Source organism: Podarcis vaucheri (genome assembly GCF_965113315.1).
Source record: "Podarcis vaucheri genome assembly, chromosome: 2".
NCBI classification, from domain to species: domain Eukaryota; kingdom Metazoa; phylum Chordata; class Lepidosauria; order Squamata; family Lacertidae; genus Podarcis; species Podarcis vaucheri.
In genome coordinates, this window is record NC_138760.1 from 42,014,072 (window position 1) to 42,036,278 (window position 22,207).

At 42.9% G+C, this 22,207-nt stretch overlaps 1 protein-coding gene across 1 annotated transcript in view; it reads right to left on the bottom strand.

Annotated features, from left to right (window-relative positions):
* Positions 1-20,536, bottom strand: part of SEPTIN9 (septin 9) — a 216,908-nt gene extending 196,372 nt beyond the window's left edge. Inside the window, exon 1 of the mRNA XM_082203939.1 lies at positions 20,298-20,536. Coding sequence (XP_082060065.1) covers positions 20,298-20,319 — 22 coding nt within the window. The 5' untranslated portion in view covers positions 20,320-20,536. The remainder of the gene's footprint in view (positions 1-20,297) is intronic.
* Between the last annotated feature and the right edge of the window lie 1,671 nt (positions 20,537-22,207).

Below are 22,207 nucleotides of genomic sequence, written 5' to 3' on the forward strand. Positions count from 1 at the left end.
ATGACACTCCACCACAGTTACGTTTAGTCTGGAGAAGTGAAAAATGATAGTGTCATTCTTTTAATACCCAAAGGGTCATGAGACAAGGCAAATACTTGTCTTCCACTGCTGCAGAGGGTAGAACTAGAACTAATTAGGTCTTCAAGCAAAAGCTGGACAACCATCTGTCAGGGGATGCACTAACTCTGGATTGCTTCCATTGAGCCCCAGGGAGTTGGACTAGATTGCCTATAAGGTCTACATCCAATTTACCCACAGTAAAGGCAGATTCCATGTTCTGGCCTTGCTACCTTCCAACTCATGAAGAGTTGAAGCAGGCAACATTTTCTTATGGGAGAATGTTTTGGACTCCGAAGAATGTTTCATTATGTCATTCCTTTCTCTCAGTTTTGAGAGTCACTGGTAGACACTCAGCCACTTTGATGCTTGCAGTCCAGCCCCAAGTCTGTATGCTCATTGAGACTTGCTTCATAACAAGTCTGCTTACAATTACAGTCCTTGGCCTTGTCTGTGTAAATACAACAAGTAGTGCAGGCAGAGATGACCGGCAGAATCCGAGACCAGGGAAGAGAGACAGCGGAAGAAGATTGGAAGAAATTTAAGGACTATCTTAGGAAACATTGTAAAACTATTGAATGTTAGAGTGACGTGGGTTTAGAAATTATGTGGTTTCTAGCTGTAATGATTAAGTAAAAAGAAAAGAAAGTCTAAAAATTTAAATGGATAACAAGGGAGAGGATTTGCTGAATTAATAATTGGAAATTGGAATACAGAAAGGGGAGGTATGAGGAAGTCGGGAAAGTAAGTTATAAGAAAATAAGGGATTGAAATTATACTTGTTTTTGTTTCTTTGTTTGTTTGTATTATTGTTTTGTTTGTTATTATATAATTTGTGAAACTTCAATAAAAATCTTTTAAAAAAAATACAACAAGTAGTGCAAATGTCCCCCCACCAGTCAGAAAACCACAGTGAGTGCTGTAAAACTGGTTTGCCTAAATGTTGTGGTCATTGTGATTGCACAGGGTAAGCTACACACAGACATATCTTTAGAATTAATGTTACTTTTTGTGATTACATGAACATCAGTAGCAGACAGCATGGTGGGACAGTGGCGGTATTATTATTATTATTATTATTATTATTATTATTATTAGAATTTATATCCTCCCCTTCCTCCCCAAGGAGCCCAGGGTGGCAATCAGATACACAGCCATCAACAAAAACATTTGGTAAAATCAGTCTAAGAACAAGTACAATTAAAAACATCAAAACGTAGTTACAGATAAAAACAAAACACAATGAGATCAAAGAGGAGGCTTTTAATTTTCTCTTCAGTCCCTTTCTCATTTCTTTGTTATCCGGTATTTGCTATTGTCTCTAGTTTACTATTTATTATTTACTCTACTGACTATTGCCCGACCTCCAGTCAGTCACTTCTGTTTTATTGAAAGGTAGACAGGGAGGGGCTATGTGGCAGTGAGGTTGGCATGGTGCAAACACACCAACGACAGGACCAGATTGGTTCTGCTGGTGCATTTTCACCATGCCAACCTCACTAACACTTCACCCCCTCTTCTTCCTCCCACGAAGCAGCAGCAACGTTACTGACTGGAGGTCAGGTGAGTGTCACCGCCCTACCACACTACCTTATATTGATGAGTATGTTCCTGGAAGCCACTCCAGTGCCTTTGTTAGGGAGTTGCAATCCTGTACCCACTTTACTTGGCAGTGGGCCCAGTTGAACTCAATGGAATTCACTTCCAAGTAGGCGTGCCTAGGATTACGCTGTAAATCATCCTTGGGGAAAGGGTTAATATATTACTTGCTCCCAGAAGAGTTGCATTCCAAGGGCCAGGGTGTGTCTCAGCCATACCAGTGTGTCTTTTATCAGAGGCAGCAACATGTATTAATCCTTCTCTTAAGACATGAGTGAGTTATACGTGGCATGGAAAAGAGCCCTGAGGCAAGGGTTTTTGTTTTGTTTTGCTTTCCAGTTCCTACCACGGAAAGAGTACAGTTCTGGCCTTTCCCGCCACCAGGCAACTGGATTTACAAAGATATTATTTCCTTTGTTTAGTTTTTCGGTTTCTGGCCTGAGCCAAGCTCATAGGGGTCTTGCCATGCTCTCCTTTACTTCTCATGCCCTCCACCGCGTAGCTTATTATAATCACAGGCCTCCCTGAATAAAATCACGAGAGTGGACAATCCTCCACTGTCGAGATATATACTGTAGCTTTGGGTGCAGCTATTGCAAGATGTGGCAACATATTGCAATTCCACTTAACAACTGCAACTTTCATTTCTTTATACCATTTTTCTAAGCCAAATAACCAGTCTGAGGGGGAAAGGCACAAAGTAGCCTATTTATTGAAGCAACCTTTTAAAATATAATCCCTTGGCAGGTGTTTTGCCTCAAGGCAAAAGGAACAGCGGGATGCCACATTCCAGATTCTGCTCATAGACTAAGTCAGATGATCTAAGTCACGGGGAACCAACATGATGTACTTCAGATGTTGCTGGACTACAGCATCTATCGTCCCTGACCATTGACCACCTTCCTGAGGTCAATGGGAAGTTGTGGTCCAACAACATCTGGTGCACACCACGGTGGCCACCCCGATCTGTAGTTAGATACCAGATACCAGTTAGATACCCCCGATACCAGTAGTTAGAAGCAGTAAAGAGCACCAAAAAGGCAAAACAAATAACAGAAATATGAGCACGCAGAATCCGAGACCAGAGAGAAGAGTCGGTGGAAGAAGATTGGAAGAAATTTAAAGACTATCTACAGAAATATTGTAAAATTAATTAATGTTAGAATGATGTTGGATAGAAATTAAGTAGTTTTCAGCTGTAATACTATAAGGGAATATGAAAAATGGATTATTAATAGGTAAAAATTTAATGTTACAATATTTTAAGATTAAAGACTAGGACAAAGAAAGAGGGTAAGGATTTGCTGAACCAACAAACTGAACTGGAATACAAAAAAGGGAGGCGTGAGGAGGTCCGGGAAATAAGCTAATGAAAAATAAGTAATGGAAAGAATGAGTTGTTTTTAACCATTTTTATTTTATATTTTCTTATTTTCTTATTTTTATTTTGTAATACTTTGAAAATGTTAATAAATATCTTATAAAAAAACTTTGTACTCATATTTACTATGTTTTTGTTCTAGGACTAAACACTTTTGATTATAAAACATCATGCATGGAGGGCATCTGAACAACTTAAAGAGCCTGCTGTATACTCCATAGATCTCTAACTAAAAAGGTAAGAACATAAAGCAAGCCCTGATGGATCAGCTGAATGCCCATCTAGTCCAGCATCCTGTTCTCACAGTCACAAAGCAGATGCCCACGGGAAGCTGACAAGGAGTGTTCATCTCCCTCTTTCATTCCCACATTCCATAAGTGGTAATAGTTTCAATGCACTCTGTCTGGCCTGACCTTCTACCAACACCTCAAGCAACAGAATACCACAGACCTAGAATAATTTTGTACCTATGACAATAACTCTTCAGCTAACAGAGAGTGTGTGGAAATGGCTTCAGACCCAACCCCAAGCATAGGACCATGGAAACATTGTGGTGTAATCAACTGCGGCAAGTATTGTGCCTGGAAAGTGCAAACAGTAAGTGTGTATGAGCACTTTGTGAGAATTAAACAACACACATGGGCAAAACCAGTCATACAGGTCATACCAACTTGACTGGATCTCAACTGGAAGGAAGGCTGCTGGGTGAATGGACAGAAAAGACCTGTGTGGTTGCCTCCAATTGGTGTTTAGATGAAGGGAGCCCTCCATGGATTAGTTTTGCTCAACCCCATCAGGTCAAAGTAGCAAACAACCACCCCTTTATTTCCTCTCCTCTTTCTCTAATAATCTTTGCCTCAGCTCTTTTGCATAAGTCATGTAGAACAACTGCACTGCAAGCTCCTTGTTGTGTTATGTATTTTCTGCTTTTGTGGGCCACATGCAGCACTCAAGACTGAGTTGGTTGCTTAAGGGGTGGGTGGTTCTGCTTTTGAACTGGGCATTGGAAAGGGTAACTTCCTGGGTCCCTTCTGACACCACCGGGCATTTTGTGGTCTTCTCAGACCCAGATAGGCAGCAATGAGAAGGCAACAGAGGAGAGGTGCTTCCTCCACAGCTGCCTGGGTGGCAGCCTAAGTCTTCCTTCTGTTTACAGAGATAATATGATTCCCGTGAGCTGTCAGTCCTGGGCAGTTTCCCAGCACTAAAGTTATGCCAAAGCCATCCTACCCTACATTCATCTGTCCAATAATCCTCCCTGCCTTGACTTGCAACTCACAAAGGGTTTCCCCCCTCTTTCTGTAATTCATGCAGTTGCTGTACATGTCCAGGCACTTGCAACTCAAGTCCTCAAGCCATTCAGTTCCTGAGGGGGTTTGAGGCAACTTGTACTCATTTCCTTTGTTCACCTTGTCATATGAAAATAGATGAAATCTTTTCCCAAGTGCCTTTGATCACCCCAGAGATAACAGCCTGTGGAAGAAACCTGCTACCCACCTGGTTCTGAAAATTTTGCTAATGTGATATTAGAAGAGCAAATTCCTACTACAGCTGTGACAATGGCTTCAGGTAATGAGGCCTCCAGTCCAAATCAACAAATCTGCCTAGTGAGTATGTGACAAGATTCAGGTTCCCCTTTGCTGTTACCAAAAGCAGCCACTACCCAATTTTTGCCTCCTGTGAGCCATTGATAACTTCATCCGCGTCACTGTGCTCCTCCCCAGTTATGGTCTGGCAGACCATGAATGGACTTCATGCTGATGTGCTTCCTCCTCAACATACTCTGGTTCCCTTCTTCACGTTCTGATTGTCACTAGCAACAGTTTGCTATAGTGTCTTAATCAGGCATGCTATGGATTCTGGCAACCATAGCTTGCTTCCAAATGAGAATTTTAAACAATGGTTTGAACAGGTTTTCCAGTTACAGTTTTTAGGCAAACTATGGGTAGCAGTGATCACATGTTGGCTAATCCTGAAGTAAGGGCCGGTCCACCCATGAAGCAGAGAGAAGCAGCCACCTCAGGTGGTGAAAACCCACAGGGCTGTGTTACTGTGGGTGGCTGGCTTACCTGCCCCTGCTGTGGCTTATGGCAAGATCTTGTGGAGTTCCATGAGATCTTGCACGATTTCTATAAGGCTTTGGTAGGGGTGGAGTACCTTCCTGGTTTGCCTCAACTGGTAAAATGAGATGGGCCACCCTATTTTCAAGGGGGGGGGAGGAAATTAGGGTTATTTACCAGAGCTGGCAAGAATTTCTGATTTGTGCTACAGCATTGCCCTGCCCCCTCTCAATTTCTTTGGTTTTCACTCCAAACAAAAATCCCATTCTCCATAGGAATCCTGTTCTCCAGTACAGTACTTCTGACTTAGAGGCATCTTATATTTTCACAGTATCAAGCTGGTTTGGACACAGACACATTGATGCTCAGACTAAAGACTTACCAATAGTTGCTTTTTTTTTTTTTTTTTTGAGAGAGAGAGAGAGAGAGAGAGAGAGAGAGAGAAACTAAGTTTGTACATTGTTGCCTATAGTAATCACATTTGTGGTTAATTATCAAAGAGGTCTACAATTTTATTTTATTTTGAAGTGCTACAAAAACTTGCCACGTTTGAACAGAAATGATAGCAGAACAACAGACCCTCCTGTTTCAGTTCCCTGAAAAAAAACTATATACAACTTAAGCAGAAGACTATAGAAATTCTGGTATTCAGGCATGGCTCCAAGAGACCCCACACACTCAGTGTTGACATACTAGCTAAGGTCCTTCAAAATGACACTTTCCATTGTCCTCAAACTTTTATCAGTCATGGTTTAAATAATCTTTTTTATCATTCGCCCCTCTCAGACATCATGTGTATATCTGCTAGTTAAACTATTTGGCAGCTTAGAGCAGGCATCCCCAAACTCTGCTCTCCAGATGTTTTGGGACTACAATTCCCATCATCCCTGACCACTGGTCCTGTTAGCTAGGGATGGTGGTAGTTGTAGTACCAAAACATCTGGAGGGCCGAGTTTGGGGATGCCTGACCTAGAGTGTGAGTATTTGACCACATCTATTTTTTATTAAATTTACTAGAACAGAGTCACATTAATCTGTCTAAGCTGATTTCAAGGCCATCTAAACCGGCCATCACCATGTTCTGGTAGCAAATTCCATAGTTTATCTAGGTGCTGTGTGAATAAGTACTTTCTTTTGTCTGTGTCCTCAATCTCCCACCATTCTGTTTAATTTGATAACATCTCAATATTATAAAAGTGGGGAGAGGAACTGTTACAGAGAGATCTATTTGCAGTAAGGGGTAGAAGCAATGATATGAACAGTAAAGATAATCAAGAGGCATTTGCAAGAGCTGTGATGCTAAGTCAGACTCAGAAATTGAAATGGTCCTGCAACAGGTCAGCTTCAAGTAATGACATGCTGCCAACCATGCCTACATGTTCACCCATGTAGTGGGATCTTTACCAGGAAATTAATCATTGAATGACTGAATAGGAAAGACCACCCACATGAAGACATTCCAAGCAGCAGCATTTCCCAATGATAAAAGTCCCTGGCAGCTTTAAGTAGCTTAAAAGTTGGCAGCCTTAAAGAGCTGGGATACAGTCAGTGTTACACAGCTGGATTACCTCAGTAGTCGTAGCATCTTTCTCATCTATGCATGGTGTGCTATACTTTAATTATGCATGTTTATTATGAACAGCTGCCTGTTCATAATAAGGAAGATGCAGGAGGTTACCTTGGTGGTTTCTGTGTAAGGCGGGGGGGGGGTGCACAAAAGAAGGGAAGATGGTGGCATGGACATAAGGGGGAAGGAGAAAACAGGTGGAAAGCAGGGCTGCGAAACAGAATTGAGAAGTGGTTTCAAAAATAGGGATGGGAAGGTGAAAAGTGAGCTTCCCAAAATGATGTGGAAAGGGGAAGCTGTAGGAGGTTAATGTGGGGGGAATGGCAAGGGATCGGCAAGGGGAGCACAGTTCCTAGTACATGCATATATTTATGTCCCTAGAATATGGACCGAAGTGTATTCCCCCCCCCCCCAAAGCTGCAACCCTTTAAGTAGGTTTTTAAAACACATTTCTCCAGGTCAGCCTTCACATTGTTAAGAGAACTATTTTAAGATGGATAGTTTCTTTTGTCTGTAGGAACTTTATAGTGTTGTTTTATTTGTTTTAACTAGCCTAGGTTTCTAAATGGCTGTTAGCTCTTTGCGTTGTGTTTTCATGCTTTGTAAGCTACCTTGAGGAGGCTATTCCCAAAAAGCAGACTATAAACAATTTTATATCACTACATTAATAGCAATCATTGTTTCCACACTTGATGCATCAGTGCCCTGAAGTGCTGCCCTCACTATCACACACAGCCCCTCTGGACATCTTTCTTATTGTACATTCATGATGATTTATGCTCATGATGGCCTCCAAAAGTCTGGGGTGGACATACCGCTTTGTTTCCAACTGGTGCATGTCCTGTAACTTCCTGCTGAAATCCTGTACTTTCCAATTTGTGCACATTTGTTGTGGTATTATGCAAGTGTGCCCCTCCAGATGGCAATTATGCAGTCCCACTGCAGAAGCATCACAGGACAACCAACAAAGCGGAATGATGTGCAGATAGCTCTCCACTAATGCACTATTACTGCATCAAGGACATATTGCAGCATTTCCCCCCAATGAAAATATCAGTCTGGAGGTACCCTTCGAGTGAGAACTGGTAGAGGATAAGGAGGTAGTTTTTAATGGTAGTGGCACATTGGGGAGTGGGGGAAGATTTGATGGCAGCTTAATTCAAATACTCAGATCTGTACCGCTATCATATCTAGCTTTTCCCTAAGAGAACCAGTAACTGCACAGGGGTTCTTTCCCCAACAATAATGGTCATGTTTACACGCAACAATTTTCTGCTTTTTTTTTTAGCGCCTCTGCTGCTGTAGGGCTGATGCACAATTTAATATTGGTGGCTTGGTGTTTAAATTGCTGGCGAACTACCCAGCTGAAGTGCTGATCAGCATCTCAGGGGAGAACATCAGTACAAGCGCACTCTGCTGCAGAGGGTCACTGGTGTTGAGAGAGTAATTGCTTCTGCTCTCCTAGCCAGAGATGTTGTGCTGAGAGCTCTTTTCAGAGCTCAGCGGACTCCCTATCCTCAAAGCAAGACAATAAGTGAAGAAAGAGTTTGTTTACTTTCATCCCAATGTAACTTGTAAAACAAAGTGGAAATAGTTCAGTAACTATGGCTGTGAGCACACATTTTATTTTAGAATCAATTGAGACAGAGTACTTGTCCCCCCCCGTCTCCCCCGTAAAGCACTTCTTCAGAATATAGTTTCAATCCAAAAATAAAAATTCATTACATATTGATTCTGCATTACACTGCAGTGTGTCCAAATGAAGGTGATACCAGCAGATGGGGTATAGCCACACCTGCCCAAGGTGTACACTGTGATCACAATCACCACTTTCTTCTTCATTCACCTGGGTCATGTGCAGGGCGGAAAGGTGTGGATAACCTAAACAAAGAGTCCTCCTGACTCCCTCGCAAAGCCTAGTAAGCACTTGTCCAGCTTGGGGAGGAGGTAGGAGGGCTCTAGGGCCATGCCAGAGCCTTACGCCTCCTTCCCTGTTAACAATCAATATTGTTTGATCTTTGGAAAATGTTTCTCACAAACACTTGTATGCATGTAGGGACAACCATTTGAATGGCAATGCCCATCAACTATGGTGGGAGACCCCCTCAAATATTTTATGGGGGCTGGTGAAGGGTCCTCAGCCCCTAGGAATTGGCTCCTATGTACCTGCATTCAGTATAACATGTTATGAAGCATATTGTGAAATGCACTGCAGAACTGGACCTTCACGGGTTCAAATCACAGCTCAAGTAGAGCTCTAGTGAGGGCACAGCTTGCTAAGAGTGGGCAAAAGGTAGACTGCAAGAGAAAGGGGCATGTTTGTCATTTGTTCTGCTGCCAGACAATCACTCAGTATTTCTAAGCTAGTCATGGAAAGGTCTTTGCAGTCTCACTGGCTTATATCACGTGCCAAGTTTTGCTGGGTTCATAAAGGACAAAGAGCACTGAGCTGGGCAGAAGGAAGGAACAAGTTTCTGAGCAAGGGATTAGTCATCTCTTCAGACATAAAAACGGCACGGCTTTCCGGTTTCCATTTTACTTGCAAGTATATACCAGAATTGTGGCGTGCTTTATAAGCTGCGAGTGAAATTAAAAGCTTTTATACATATGTATACACTTGTTTGAGAAAGAATCAAAATTCAAATTGTCCCTCTTTGAGAATCATTAACAACTTGGGCTTCCTTTAATTAATTTTGACAGTCTTATGCCGCTGTTTAAATTTGCTTTGGCAACTCTGAATAAAACTTCAGATAGATACCCTGCAGCTATGGCTACAGTGCATCTGAAATGCTGGGCCATATCTGCAGCAATATCAAATATAAAAAGGGGTGCAGATGGCAGCCCTCAGGCCAATTTACACCTAGATGGGGTGAAAAGCATGAACTCTCATGTTCCATCATCTTATGTATGCCATAATGAGTTGTTCCACCTTGCCTCTTAATTTTTGAAGAGGAAGGCTCACGGAGAAATTATGCAGGTAAAGGGCCATAGTTCAGTGGCAGAGCAACGCATGCTCTGTGTGCCAGAGATCCCATGCTCAGTCCCCAGCATCTGAAGGTCAGGCTGAGATTGACCCCTTCCTGAAGCCCTGGGGAGCCCCTGCCAATCAGTGTTGACAATACAGGTCAGTGGTCTGACTTGGTGCAAGGTAGCTTCCTACATATGCAACCCATTTCACATTTTACGCTAAAGGTATAGGGGGTGTGCATCCTGAATAGATCATGATGTGTGCTCTTGATGTTTATCGGGGCAGTTAAATGTGATCACATTTTCAATCTCACTTGTGCCTACAAAAGCTTTGGGGCAGTCCTACTGCTTCTTTCTCAATAGGTGCATGTCCCATAGTTTCCTACTAAAATCCTGTCAAGTGTCAATTTCCCCTCTCCCCCCCTCACACTTCTGTTGTGCTCTAGCAACAGAATGCCCATCCAACGATCCAATAGCACTGGGGAGATGTTGCAGAACCACTAATAAAGTAGAATGATGTCTGGATAGTTCAACATAATCACACCACTAATGCACTATTTTTGCATCAATGACATGCTGCAGAATGCACCCACTTAAAAAGAAGATGTGGAGGGGCCCATAGTGGGAGTCCTGTTTACCTCACATTGTGTACAGATTGCCCATTCTGTTAAGTGCTTTAACTGGCTCTCAGTCTCTGCAGAGCTCATTCCACCCATTGCACTGCCACCAATTATCAAGGAAAATGCTGTTCAGTGCCTGGTACTGATCACTGCAATCCCACCCTTGTGTCTGCACCAAGCCATCAGCCCTGTGAGGTTCCAAAGAGATAAGGAAGGAAAAGGTAAGAAGTGTGAACACAGCACACAATCCCTTGCCCACTGAATATCCCCTGGTGTGCCTTAGCCCTGGGGACAAGAGTGCCAGCTTGGCCCCACAACCGTGGGTGCCCAGGGCTGTGGGTACCATGCAGCGTGCATGGCCCTGACACTGAAATCTGTGGATGCCCAGCCCCTTCATGGGGAATTTTGTGGGTGCCCGGGCACCCAAGGCCCCAGGGAGTTGGCACCTATGCCTGAGGAGATGTTGCCAGGACTGGGCACAACGGGTCTCTCCTTTCAATAAAGCACTACCAAGATAGTTTATGTCTACTTCAGGTACTCATATGCTGCCCTTGCCCCGCCCCACCCCAATTATTGCATAATTGGCAATCCTTGCTACATTCAGTTCATGGTTGCTGCATAGCACGCTACCAGCCAACGTTCTTTAACAAAGGCCTACAAATATAGGTATCCTTATTCCTACATGCCACTATCATATTTCTAGGTGCCCAGAAGAATTTTTAGTAGTCTTGCTTAAGGAGTTTGAGCGTGTCAGAGAATTTTTAGTAGTCTTGATGAAGGAGTTTGATCTCTCTTAAAGGTAAAGGTAAAGGTACCCCTGCCCGTACGGGCCAGTCTTGCCAGACTCTAGGGTTGTGCGCTCATCTCACTCTATAGGCCGGGAGCCAGCGCTGTCCGCAGACACTTCCGGGTCATGTGGCCAGTGTGACAAGCTGCATCTGGCGAGCCAGCGCAGCACACGGAACGCCATTTACCTTCACGCTAGTAAGTGGTCCCTATTTATCTACTTGCACCCGGAGGTGCTTTCGAACTGTTAGGTTGGCAGGCGCTGGGACCGAACGTCGGGAGCGCACCCCGCCGCGGGGATTCGAACCACCGACCATGCGATCGGCAAGTCCTAGGCGCTGAGGTTTTACCCACAGCGCCACCCACGTCCCTCTGATCTCTCTTAGGTAGATAATAAATATCCATATGCAGCTGCATGTAGGCTTTCTCCTGCAGATAAATGATTTAACAAAAGCAAAACCTTTGTGGAAAAGCCATATCCTTGCTGGCAGGGCTAATGGTGGAGGTTTGAGCAATCCTGATGATAAATCCCAGTAATACTTCCTCTTCTGATGTTATAAAGTGGAGGGGAAAATCATGGTGTGATGAACTATTGAGCATATAAGTTTTACAGGAATTTAAACAAGACTAATCTCAGTAAAAGATTAAGCCAGTGAAAAGATGACACACGAGAAGTCATACACAATCTACAGTGGTGCCTCGCAAGACGAAAAGAATCTGTTTCGCGAGTCTCTTCGTCTTGCGTTTTTTTGTCTTGCGAAGCAAGCCCATTAGCGGCTTAGCGGATTAGCGCTATTAGCGGCTTAGCGGGCTTAGCAGATCAGCTGATAAGCGGTTTAGTGGCTTAGCGGATCAGCTGATAAGCGGCTTAGTGGATCAGCTGTTAAGCGGCTTAGCGGATCAGCTGATAAGCGGCTTAGCGGATCAGCTGATAAGCGGCTTAGCGGCTTAGGATCAGCTGATAAGCGGCTTAGCGGCTTGGGAAAAAGGGGGGGGAACCCCGCAGGAACTCGCAAGACATTTTTGTCTTGTGAAGCAAGCCCATAGGAAATTCGTTTTGCGAAGCACCTCCAAAACGGAAAACCCTTTCGTCTAGCGGGTTTTCCGTCTTACGAGGCATTCGTCTTGCGGGGCACCACTGCATATGAAGAAATTATATGGCCCTGTATTATTCTTCTTTGGAGATCACTCGTAGCCAAGTAAGATGGTCTTCCATAAACACAGTTTTAACAATGAGTCCTTAAGTGACTGTGGAGGCCAATTCTGGATCCAGTTTGTCTCCCTTTTGGGAAGACAGGTGAACTAATGACCTGTATATGAACATGCAAAATAGAAGGATGGCAAACTCAAAAATCCTATCTAGTGAAAAGATCCTGCAGCAAAGAAGGGAAAATGGTGGAAGGGAAAATGGTGACATAGATAAAGAAAATCATAATAGACTGAAAAACATGTATGTTTGTAAGAGGCACCATTTGTGAATACTGTATTAATGTAGATGCATACATTAGCAGAAAGCTGTGTAAAGCAGTAACTGAGTTTGTGCTTTCACAATCTGTGCTGGCTGGTTTTGGGTCTCAGCAAAACTTGACTCTGCCCCTTGATTGCCACATGTGCATAATATGCATCTCAGCTGCTGCGTACTTGGGGCTTGACAGCAATACTCTCACCCATGGCATGGGCCTTCATTGCTTAAAAGGGAGACAGGAGCACTGTTTTAGTGATCAGAAGGAGTAGACCCCCCCCCCTTTTAAGACCATGATAAGGTATAGATTAACCCCTGCTTCTCTGCACAATGAGTAGCTAAAACGAATAAAGTGTTCTGGCTGTGTATACAAAGCCCCAAATCCTTTTGCTTCAATTTAAAACAAACAAGCAAACAAACCTGTTCATCATGCATCAATAAATGTTGCTAGAGCTAGTATGAAAAAAATAGTTGCACCATATGTTCTTAGCATGCACTGCTCCTTAACCATCAAAATCTGGAATGAATGGCAGATTTCCTCTCTCATTCTGAAACAGAGACCCTGAGAAATCCTAGAATTGCAAAATAAACACACAAATACTTGGACGAGAGCTGGAAAATGAGTACTAATCAGTGTCAGTAAATGACAATCAGTGGTATGCAAGGAGAAGCCAACAAAGGTATTGAATAAATAAAGGAGCCCATTTCTTAAGAGCCAAGGATGTGGTGAAGCAACAAGGGAGGTGGATCCCCACAACTGGAAGGTTTCTGACCCAATGGTAGAGGGTCTTACCCACTGAAAGGTCAGAAGTCAAGAACAGAGCAAGTATGTTGAAACCAGACGGGCTGTTCAGCCACAAGAAAGGAAATGACTCATGTAGGAAGCTGATAGGTGATCCATGTGAATTGGTTAGATGTCATAATCCTAAAGTCTCCAGGCAAACATGACCAAGCACGGTGGCTTTTGTTTACTGGCTGAAAAATGTAGCTATGCTATCAACTCATCAAGAGAGGCAGTTACTTGAAACAAGGGCACAGTGTTTTCCACGGCAGAGAATGGGTGCTTTTTAGTGGAGGGATTGGAAGAGAGAGAAGTGATGTGTGGAAAGAGAGAAGAGAGCTGACCTTTAATATGTTGTGGTCAATTCCAGCTGCAAACTCAGGCTGTTCTAGTCCATGTGACTTTACAAAACTAGGCCACAGGAATTTCTTCTTGCTCGCTAAAGGGAAAACATAAAGCTCTTTCTCTGGATAACAGCTAGTGGCCACTCCCAGATTGAAAGAAGCCTTTCCTCACTGCCTTGCCTGCTCTCTTCCTATGATTTCAAGGATAAAGCTTGATTCTTTGAAAGCAAGCAGAATCTCATAGGCGGAGGGTGTCTAGATTGGAGCAAGCTAAATTCTGAAAGATAGACGAAAAATGCCCAAGCAACAAATCACAGGTTGGATTTTGCAAGCTGAAGCAAAAATAAATCAGAAGCTGAGCTGAGGTCTGGCAGACTTGCAGAGTTTGTGGCTCAGGTGCCAACCTAATTTTAAACTTCCTTCCCAACAATTAAAATATTTCTGCAAGGTGAGCTTTCATGGCAATTCCTTGAGGCGGTTTTCATTCACTATATGCTCCTCCCCTGCTGCATCATCCCACACATTTAAATTTCCCAATTTAGAAATGCCTAAATTAGGGAGGATCAATGGTTCCCGGTATTTTCCAAGTACCAGCATTGTGGAAGAAGAATTGCCCAACACGTCTTGCAAAGGAAGATTGTCACTCTTCCATTGTTCTCCTATGGAATCACATATTAGATCTCATACAGACTGCAGACAATGCATATGGTGAGGCATGAGAGAAAGTCTACGACGACAAATAAAGAAAAGTCTTATCCCTTGCCCTCATTCTTAATAAATGTTCTCAGGAGATTTGACAGTCCAATTTCTCTCTTGATGAGTGAAAGGCAGCTCTCAGTAAAAATGTTATTCCATTCGTTCCCTTCAGAGATTGAGTTATTGCCATAATCAGTGAAGATTTTCCCACTGACACAAAAGCTCTTTTAGCAAGGCCTTATAGGCTTGGCCATTGGTTTTATTCTTCATTTGGCCTCAAGGATTAGGTGAAAATTAGTGCTTACTTTTTTATTGCATTTAAGGTACACTAAGCATTCTGCCTCCAACAGCAGTTAACTAGGACTCAAAGCCCAACTAACTTGTTTCTTGAGCTGGGCATTATTATTATTATTAGAATTTCAATCAACACAATAATCAAGACAGGAAAATGTATTTTTTATTAGAAACAATAAAATGGGATAAATGTATAACGATTGCTCAACTTCTGGCAATTTAACTGGCCAAGACAGGCTTCTGCAGGCTCCTTGCCAGTGATGAGTAAGATGGCATTGGCACAATGGTAACACTTTCTTCACCAAGCCATGGACAGTTAGTGTAAAATATAAAATGAACTTCATATCTAAATATTCCTCATTAATCTGAACAGAAGTTTCATTCATCTTTGGCATCTAGCGACCTACTGGGTTGCAAGGGGCAACTGTTGTGGTTGGCGAGGTCCAGCTGTTCTGATTGACTATTTTTAGTGAGCAAATCCAGCAAGAAAAAACAAGCAGTTGTTAATTTTGCAATCCCCCCCTTTTTTTTTTTTTTGCATCATTTAGCAGTTGTTTCAGATTCCATATCAGTAGCAATCGTTACACAATTATGAACTATGAGGGGATCATTGTCAAACAGTGGGAAGGCAACAGCTGGAGTTCTTCAGGGTATGGCTCCAGAACTGGCTCTGCTTAGTGTTCTTGGTACGCATCCAGATGGCATTGTTGCCCATAGCTGCTTAAGCACTGTAGCGCTAAACCAGAAGTAGGGGAGAAGTTACCTCCAAAGAAAAAAAGAGGTCTTGACTAATGGGGGTGGGGTTAGTTATGCTACAATGTCAGCTTGGAATGTTGCATTTAGCCTGCTGCCATCTAGTGTAGCACAGTCCCTGTGTGGGTTGTGGTTGCCAGGCATGCCAAATATGAATATATGAAACTGCTTTATATGGTGAGTTAGACCTTTGGCCCATCTATCCCAGGATTTACTGTAAGCAGCAAGTGGCTGTCCAAAATCAGCTCCCCGGAATCTTAAGTGGAGATCTTTTTCAACCCTGTTACACTATATGCCTGTGTTGGAGATGCCAGAGACCCTGTACACGCAAAGCCTGTTTTCTACCAATGAGCTACAGACTCTTTAGCCTGATACTTGCAAAGCCCTCCATTTGGAAGTACTGTTGTTTAAATAACCAAATAATGCACTGAGCAGATTTTCAAGTTGTCACAAAATGTGCATGGGCTATGAGCAATTTTGAGGAGGAATTTGGGTTCCACCAATTGCACTGATAACCTAAAGGGTTAGATGAATGAAGTTAAGCAAGAATTTTACAATGCTATGTCTAGCAGAAAAAGCAAACGTCACAAGCAGAGCTCTGAATAGGTAGTAGAGCTGTTGAGAACCATAGTGGAAGTGGATAAATGCTAAACGAGACGAAGGAAGGAGCTTACCCAAAATCCTTCATGAGTCAGAATCAGAAGGAAACTTTTCAGCCTTTTATACCATGCTTGGTTTCATTATACCCAGTACAGTGGTACCTCTAGTTACGAACTTAATTCGTTCCAGAGGTCCGTTCTTAACCTGAAACTGTTCTTAACTAGAGGCGTGCTTTCACTAATGGGGCCTCTTGCTGCCACTGCGCCGCCAGCACACAATTTGCATTCTCATCCTGGGGCAAAGTTCTCAACTCGAGGTAACTCTTCCAGGTTAGCAGAGTATGTAACCTGAAGTGTTTGTAACCTGAGGCATTTGTAACTTGAGGTACCACTGTATTTACTGATGCAAAAATTCAGGAAAACAGTGGCCCAATTACAAAACTTGTCATATTTTCAAACGTGCTGATTTTGGAAGACTTTTGTAAGTATCCAAATACCTGGAAAAGCCTCCTTCACCCACATTATCAAGGTTATGAATCATAATCCTCAAGAGACTAGGTTCTTAGGACACTTGTTCTGGTGGCCATCTGTGGTGTGTTATTCCTGTACCCTACTCAACAATGATGTGCTCTGTGCTTTGAAAACACTGGCAAGGAATTTACCCATGTCCTTTTAAATACATCCCAGGCCATTTGGCCATGCTGTACACTTCCAAGACCTCTACATAAATCAGACCCAGTTCCCAGTTCCTTGCTTGGCAAAAATCAGATGTGGATTAATGTATCCGCTAGAGTGGAAGTCCTCCTCCATAAAAATCCTGCTACAATTTAGCTGCTGACTACCAAAAAGCATAGTTATGCCTGTCCACTGTAATGCGACCCAGCCTTCAGAGAATCAGAGCTGTGGTTACCACTCCAGGGATTAATGAATAAATACAGCTGATCAGTTTCACAGTAACAGTAATTATTCTTTCTGCAATAACAGGGCTCCATTATTGGTATATGCCAAACCAATCTTTATTTGCCAGTCTAATAGATAACCTGGCTTTCAGGTCACATATTACTTTTTTTCAGAACTTGCAACATAATTAAACTGGAATACTGTGAGTTCAGACTGTGCAATCATTCAGGAGAATTCCAGTGACTCAGTATCTTTGCAAGAACGAATTCCAAATTCTGTTAATAGAGGATTGTTCAATGCACAGTTCAAAGGCTCGACTGCTCTGAGTTGGTCCCATGTCAGGAAATACATACTGGATCTGATTTATGTACAGGTTTTAGAAGTGGACAGATGGTGCTAGTGTTTTGTAAGCTAGTGGCTACACAGTTTATTTCTGCTTATTCAGAAGAATTTATAAACTGCCCAGCCAATCCCTAAGTGGTATACACAGTCATTTTAAACAATTATTAACATATAAATAAAACCAGCAAAATTTAAGAGCAGGTATACACAACTTGTTTTCATGTCCAGATAATGAATAGCTCTATCAATTCTCAGGTATTAGTTTGCTGACAATCTATAGGACATGTCCAAGATGTACTAATGAGAAAGGCAGAGTGGTGCAGTGGTTACAGGGTTGGACTAGGACCAGGGAGACACAAGTTCAAATCCCCACTTAGCCATGAAGCTCCAGCGCCACCTTGAACCAGTCAGCATCTGTCAGCTTCGCCTACTTCACAGCAAATGTTAACAGTGGAGGAAAGAGTGATGGCACACCACATAAAGCTCATCTGAGGAACAGTGGGATACAAATGAAATAATCCTTGATAAAAGTCTCCACATGACTTAGTTATGATTGCTGCATCTCAGGGGGTTGAACTTGATGACCCTTGGGATCCTTTCCAATTCTGCAATCCTATGATTCTATGTGATGGTGGTTCTATTTTGTTGAGTTCACATGTAAGTCAATGCAAACTGGCTCTGTCTAGTTTTATTGTACATGTATTATGGACTGCCAGCAAGCCAAGACCTGAGTGGTCATAATGAAAAAATAAATAGCAGAGCACCCTGACTAGATACAGTTGCACTAGAATGCACTCAAATGATGCATGCCCTGAAAAGCAACTCGCATAGGGGCAAGCTCATTTGAGAGCTGATGGATCCTACTCATATGTACATGAATGCCTTGTCTCTTAGAAGTTCAAGAAACACAGCACTAGAATTTTAGGAGCCTCTCTCCTCCCCTTCACAGAGCCATTCCTTTCGGGGGAGAGTTACTGTAGTTTCTGGCTCTGCAAATAGTTGTGAGATCATAGTACACTCTTTGCCAAAGTGTGTGATAAATCTGTGGCTGTATTACAACATGCTCTCTTCTGCTAACCAGCAGACTTCTGAGCATCCAAAAACACTCAGGAAATGAAGTCTAGTGAGAAAAAACTATCCACATCGCCTTCTGTCTGTGTCAGCCTGATGAATAATGACCACTAATATAAGTTTCCAACCAACAAAATAAAAATTCCTTGCATTGCTAATAAGCTGGAGAGAAAAGCAGGCCATTGATTCATTGGCTACCGGTGTCATAACAACTCAAAACGAAGAGCTCTGCTACCATTTGGGCAAAGATGTTGGCGTTGCCCCTAGCAACCACCTGGGTCTTCACACAGTCTTGTTTGCTGTAGCCATGTGGGATTTATTTCTAGGAAACTTCATAGGTCACATACAGTTCAGGGCAGCTAACATTGATAGCCTGGACCCTTACTCACAGCTGAAGAGAAATATGAGCACTTTGCTGACCATTGTGGAATTTTGCAAGTACCTTGCTGAGATGAAAAAGATTCCGATTTCCTGTATGGAGACCTAACTTCACTTTAGCCTTTGGTCCAATTTTATTGCTGAACAAACAAGACGTAAAGTCAGCAGGCATAGAGATGTAGAGCTTCTTTCACCTACATTGGCTGTTCTGGACATTCATCTGACCTCAAAGGCCCCATCTGAACTATACATTCAAAACAGTATCATACCACTTTAAACAATCATTGCTTCCTGCAAAGAATCCTGGGAAGTGTTAAAGGCTCTGAGAATTGTTAGGCGACCCTATTCTGCAAACTACAGTTCGCGGAAGTCTTTGGAGTAAGCTATGACTGTTTAAAGTTGTATGAGGTTACTTGTGGTTCAGTAATTCCCTCAGTACGCATTATATGCAAATGCGTGTAGATGAACCACAATGGCCTCTCTTTATTTCCACAAACAGGAAGCAAACATGCATTTAAAACTCCACAGGTAGCCTCTGACTGGGGTGCAATTTGCAGCAGTAACAGGTAGTGAAAATATTAAGCTGCCCCTCATCTCTGCTTGCCACCGCAAATCACCCATATTGTTTTTCCTCAGGAGGGAGGGAGGCCACCAGTGTTCAGTTGCACAATGTGGAGTCAGGCCAAGACACTGACATCTGCTCTGGTTCCTTTGTACCTGCCAATTTATATTCTCCCAACTTTTTTTTTTAAAGCTTATGCCAGTTGACTCCTTAGCATGCAGGCCATTTTCAGTTTCAAGTAACACATACCCATTTAAATTAATTTAGCGATTTTCAGTTCCTACATCTCCAGAGTGAGGAGATCTATTTGACAAGCTCCTAGTCCTCAGAGTTGCAGAGAAACATTAAAACAAGTACCACAGTTTACAGGTATACTGAAAGTTTTGGGTTGCTTCTCATGAGTTTGATTCTTGTTCTACAACACATTTTCCCATGTGGTGGAAAACATAATATATAAAGTACCTCATACTGCAACCCATGAAGCTGCCCTATAAAACCATGAGAAGTCACAGTAGAGATTCTATAGTTCAACAAGTAAGAGCTACTACCACCAGAACTCTCACTTCCTAGTCTTTAGTCCATCTCCCTTCCCCCACATAGTCTTCCTCTGCTTTGAAGCCTAAGCCCTCCAAGACTAACAGGGTATGGGGGGGGAGAGAACTACCATTTTAAAACACTAATTGGTTCACATTCAAACTGTAATCTGGAATAAATTCTGGAGAGATGCAGCAGCAGAATATACGGTACATGTGCCTTTTTTTTTTTTTTACTGGTCTAGGGATTTTGTTTGTAATCCTAACCCCCACTTCCTTAGAAGTAGGTCCCACTGAATTCAAATGCAATTCTGAGCAGACCTGGCCAAAGTTTTCAGACTTCATATGCCTATTTCCCCCATCAGCTTCTGCTGCCAATGCTTTCCCTATTTCCCTACACCAGGCAACTTTGATCTTTCCAGAGCAGTTAACCACACAACAGATAAAGCAAAACGAACAACCCAGGCTCTCTCTCTCTGTATGCAGGAAGAGAGCCCAGGTGATGGATGCAAAGCCTCTGAAGAAACATTTTCCCCTCTGCTCACCTGTGTTCGATGTCTTCCTCATGCTGCTCTCGTCCCAGCTGTTACATAGGAAGCCAGCAAAGTTTCTTCAAGCTACTCCGGCAAATAATCCCCAGGGTGATCTGCGTCTGCTTTATAATCCTTTTGTTCCAGCAGGCAGGGCTCAGCAGGGAAAGTGTACTCCTCCTACGTGTTACATGCATATACAGACACAGTTGCAGCTGAGGAGGGAGTCCACAGCACTCCCATTAATTAGAACACACCTTTTCTAATCTGATGTGCAGTCATGGGGTTGTTCCAACTAGGCTAAAGCTGAAGGAGGCGGCTAGCGGAAGAGCTCAGCTGCTGTGGCAGCACTTTAACCTTTTCCCCTCTGTGAGCAAATCAGGCTTGGTGCAAGTCCCTGCCCACTCCAGGCCTCGGATATTCCCTTCAGGTTTAACCTGTGTGCTCTGGGGGAGGTATTCTGACTCCCCACCCACTAGGTCCCACACCCACCCACTGGCTTTTTCTCTGTGTGTGCCTTGCTCCCTGCTCCTCCCCGTAGCTCAGGTCAGAGTTAGGTCTAGAGGCAAGCAGGCACTAGTTCAAAGGACATCAGGGCTTGTCTGGCTGTTTACGGTAAACACAAAGCTCCTCTTTCCCCCTCTGAAAGGAGAGACTTGCACAAGGCTGCTGGTTACGTAAGCACATTGGTTCAAATCCTGTAGTGTAGACTTAGGAGACTACGTGTCTGTGTGCAGCCAGTCATTGTTTGGAGGGAATTGGACATGCCAGGCAGCTACTTTAGGCATTGTACACACTATACCTTGAAGGCACCTTTGAAGTACTGTTCTTTCTCTCCAAGAACTCTGGCCACTGTAGTTTACCTGGCCACAGAATTATATTTCCTAGCAACATTTAACAAGCGACCAAACCCAGAGGGGGGAAATGTGTTTTGATTGTGCTTTAAAGGTATAGCGTGTCCACAACCTAAGTTTCCACATAACACCACTAATATTTTATTTAAAGGAGGCTTGGGTACCTGAGCACCTCGTATGACATCTGATCTTTTGCAGATTCTGTGTGTGTGTTTGGGGGGAGGGCAGGGAAGACACCTGCAGTAAATTGCAAGTAATTGGGAATCAGGAAAACGAGTGAAGAGATGGGAAAACATTAAAAGTAAGGAAAGGGTCTGAAACATTATGGGTCCTGTTTTTTAAAAGAGGAAGAAAAAGGAGTCATTGCCTGGGTTAAAAAGGGTGAGCTGTTCTTACAGCATTCACAAGAGATACCAGCTTGCTGATTTTCATTTACAAAAATAAATAAGCCTACTGGGAGGGTTTTTCTACTTATGCATTCATGCATGCCAATTTCTGGCTGCTAGAATTATATGGTAAAACCAGGATTAGAAAAAAGGGCTGCACTATTTTATTTCATTTTACTTTTATACAGGCATGCCTCAGGGATATTGAGGGTTCAGTTCCAGACCACGGCAATAAAAAACAAATATTACAATAAAGCCAGTCACACACATTTTAGACTTAAAGAAAAAAAATCAATTTAAAAGGGATGTGCATATCATTCATATTCATCTTCATCTTCATAATAAAAATAACTTGAATGTGGGCAGGCGATTTACTCAGGAGGAGCATCCACCCCACATCCCTATGCAGGAAAAGAGGTGGATCCCTTGCATCGACTTTACACCAGAAGAACAGGAATCTGTGTAGAGGACAACCACTATTAAGAAGGTACAACTGTCTCACCCTGGAAGACACAGCCCACAAAACCTTCTGTATCTTTAGTAGGCCTGTAAAATTTCAGCACATGGACCATGTCACTCAGGGCTAAGAAAAGCTGCCCCTCCTGTAATTCTCTCTTCTGCCCAACTAAGAAAAGCACACAACCTCTGTCCTCATGAGAAGATGCACGGAATCAATTGGTGCAGC